Raw genomic sequence first — 3,013 nt, forward strand, 5'->3', positions numbered from 1 at the left:
ATATCTGTTTGTAATACTTTGAAAATAATTCCCTTATTCATGACTTCCATGTCATCACACTGAAGTTACAAGTGACAAATTAAATCTATTAAGAATGACTAACCACATCATCACCATCTACAGAAACCATGGAGAGAGAATAAACACCTCAGTGACTGAGTTTCCTGCAAAGTAAGATACCTTTCCTCACCACTGTTGAAATGAAGGGTCATGATACTGGTTTCTGTGCTCAGAAATGTTTACAGAAACAATACATAGTTATGGATTTTTTGGCACAGACTGAGAAAAGCAGAAAAAGAGGAAAAGAAGGAATGAAATATTTCGTGATGTTTATAACAACAATATATACTAACTCTTAAAATTCTGGGAAAAGAACACTGAAGAGAAAAAATATATTCATGTACACGTGACTATTTTTATTCATTGCTTATGAAAAGATCATTTTACCAAATTGATTAACTCACACTAAAGGAAAAATTGTATTATCTCAAGTAACCCTAACATTTCCGTCTTGTCAATGCAAAACTTAGGAAACTCCCTGCCTCATCATATTCTATTTGTAAGATGTGAGTAGAACTATATACCTAGTGATATCTACAATGAGAGACCAAATGCATGAAAATTTCACTTAAGAGACAGTGAGAACTTTTCAAGGGATTTTGCACCAAACATTTGTCCAAACTGACAATGTGGAAGAAGGAAGCTAAGAGAGTTATGTTGACAGGACTCCAGACTCAACATCCAGGGCTGTTGAGTGAATGCTACTCAATGAGCTATTATAAGAAAGAAAGAAAAACTTACAGGAGGAATACAGGGGAACAAAATAAGGGATCAGGAAAAAAATAACAATAATAATAAATTTTTTAAATTAGCAGGCAACTATAAATAAGAGATATTTTGCAAGGGAGGAAGCAGAGAAATCAAAGCAAGGGAGAGAAGAGCTCAAGGGACTATGGTGACAGTTCATGGGTGAACTGGTGGTGGGAACTGTATGGGAAATACACCTGAAAGAAGAAAGCGTACAAGCATGCATTGTACAAAAATTAATAATGTAAAATATATATGTACAAATTTTAAAATTATAAGAAAAATCCATCAACAGCTGTCTTTATTTTTGCATGTGCATTAATCCACACATGCAGAAATAATTAAAAGCTCACAGACACCACTAGTTTAGATCTAATAGGGCTTGACAGTGTTGTGTCTGATACAGGAGGACTTTTAAAAGAATATTGACATTATATACTTATTATAATCCATGTCAATAAACAGATATAAATTCAAAATAATTCTTATTAGTGAAATGTGTCCCAAAGTATGAAATAAATTTGTGAGATTTTTAAAGCTGCAAAGAAAGTCTGGAGGTCAACTGTAATTCAACATTGTTAATAACATCTAGATATTACTGTGGTATTAGTAAGATATTGTTACTATTCAATGAATATAATTTAACCTCCTTCCATTCTTCTTTACAATAATCTGAAAAACAACAGAAGTGAGTGGATGGTGTAGCTCCACCAAATCCGGACACCAAGACTCAAAGGTAATGGAAATTTTTAATACTGAATTAAAAATATCACTCAAACTACTGTCATCTTTCCAGATGGACTATGTACTCGCACTCAAAGCTGAATCCATGGAAAGAATGAATAATGTAACAGAATTCGTTCTACTGGGCCTGACACAAAATCCAGAACTGCAGAAACTCTTATTTGCTGGGTTTTTAATCACCTACTTGATCACATTGACAGGAAACTTGTTCATCTCTATCACCATCTTCATCAGTCCAGCTTTGGGTTCTCCCATGTACTTTTTTCTGGCTATTCTGTCCATCATAGATGGTTTCTACTCTACTTCCATAACACCCAAAATGATCTTTGGCTTGATCTCTGAAAAGAACACTATATCCTTCAACGGCTGCATGAGCCAGTTCTTTGCTGAACATTTCTTTGCTGCAGCCGAGATTACCTTATTAACTGTCATGGCCTATGAGCGCTATGTGGCCATCTGTAAGCCCTTGCACTACATGACCATCATGAGCCGACCTGTGTGTGTGCTTCTTGTAGTAATAGCAGGAGTGTTAGGGCTTCTTCACGCAGGCATCCAGATTGTGTTCATGGTCCAGTTACCATTCTGTGGCCCCAATGTCATTGACCATTTTCTGTGTGATGTAATGGCTCTCATGAAACTAGCCTGCATGGACACTCACACTTTGGGACCCCTGATTGCCGCCAACAGTGGCTCAATGTGTTTGCTTATTTTTGCTATGCTGATTGCTTCCTATATCATCATCCTGCGCTCCCTGAGGAACCACAGTGCTGAGGGGCGCCGCAAAGCCCTGTCTACCTGTGCCTCTCACTTCACCGTGGTCATCTTGTTCTTTATCCCTTGCATATTCCTGTATCTAAGGCCCATGATCTCCTTCCCCATTGACAAAGCTGTGAGTGTGTTTTACACCATAGTAACTCCTATGTTGAACCCTTTAATCTACACCCTCAGAAATGCAGAGATGAAAAATATCATAAAGAAACTTTGGAGCCAATTAATGAAAACTGCAGATAAATAAACCTTTCAGCTGGTGTTTAGCGAAAAAAAGGTCTAATGATACTTTAGACAGATTTAGTCTCCTTATTTAATTAGGACTGGATCGGTCAATTATTGTACCTGAACCAGTTTTCTGGAATATCCCAATATCCCATATGTTGTTGGCAGGTTGACCTCTCCATTAAGGCACAAAAGATATAGTGAAGTGTGATAATTTTAGTAGTCCCTAAATGTGTTTAATTTCTTTTAAAATAAGAGAAATGAATGCAATCCAAATATAACTAGATTATAGCAATCTTCATACAATGGAGGGGGAAAGCCTATAAGGACAAAAGTACCAACAGTCTACAAAAGTCACAGTGTTGCCCTAAATATGGATATGAAACTGTCAACAGCAATATTCCTGAACACTCTGCACCAGCACTATAGCTAGAATGTAATTTTAAAAACAAAAATAAATGACTATATA

The 3,013-nt window shown here is 36.4% G+C and overlaps 1 protein-coding gene across 1 annotated transcript; it reads left to right on the forward strand.

Annotated features, from left to right (window-relative positions):
• Positions 1 to 1,636: 1,636 nt before the first annotated feature.
• Positions 1,637 to 2,566, forward strand: LOC311171359 (olfactory receptor 4C45-like; the record flags this gene model as incomplete). The annotated part of the gene is made up of 1 exon (XM_084234122.1): positions 1,637 to 2,566. The coding sequence occupies one exon, from the start codon at positions 1,637 to 1,639 to the stop codon at positions 2,564 to 2,566; it is 930 nt and encodes a 309-aa protein (XP_084090248.1).
• Between the last annotated feature and the right edge of the window lie 447 nt (positions 2,567 to 3,013).

This window comes from Talpa europaea, assembly GCF_964194135.1.
Source record: "Talpa europaea genome assembly, chromosome: 1".
In the NCBI taxonomy this organism is placed as follows: Eukaryota; Metazoa; Chordata; class Mammalia; order Eulipotyphla; family Talpidae; genus Talpa; species Talpa europaea.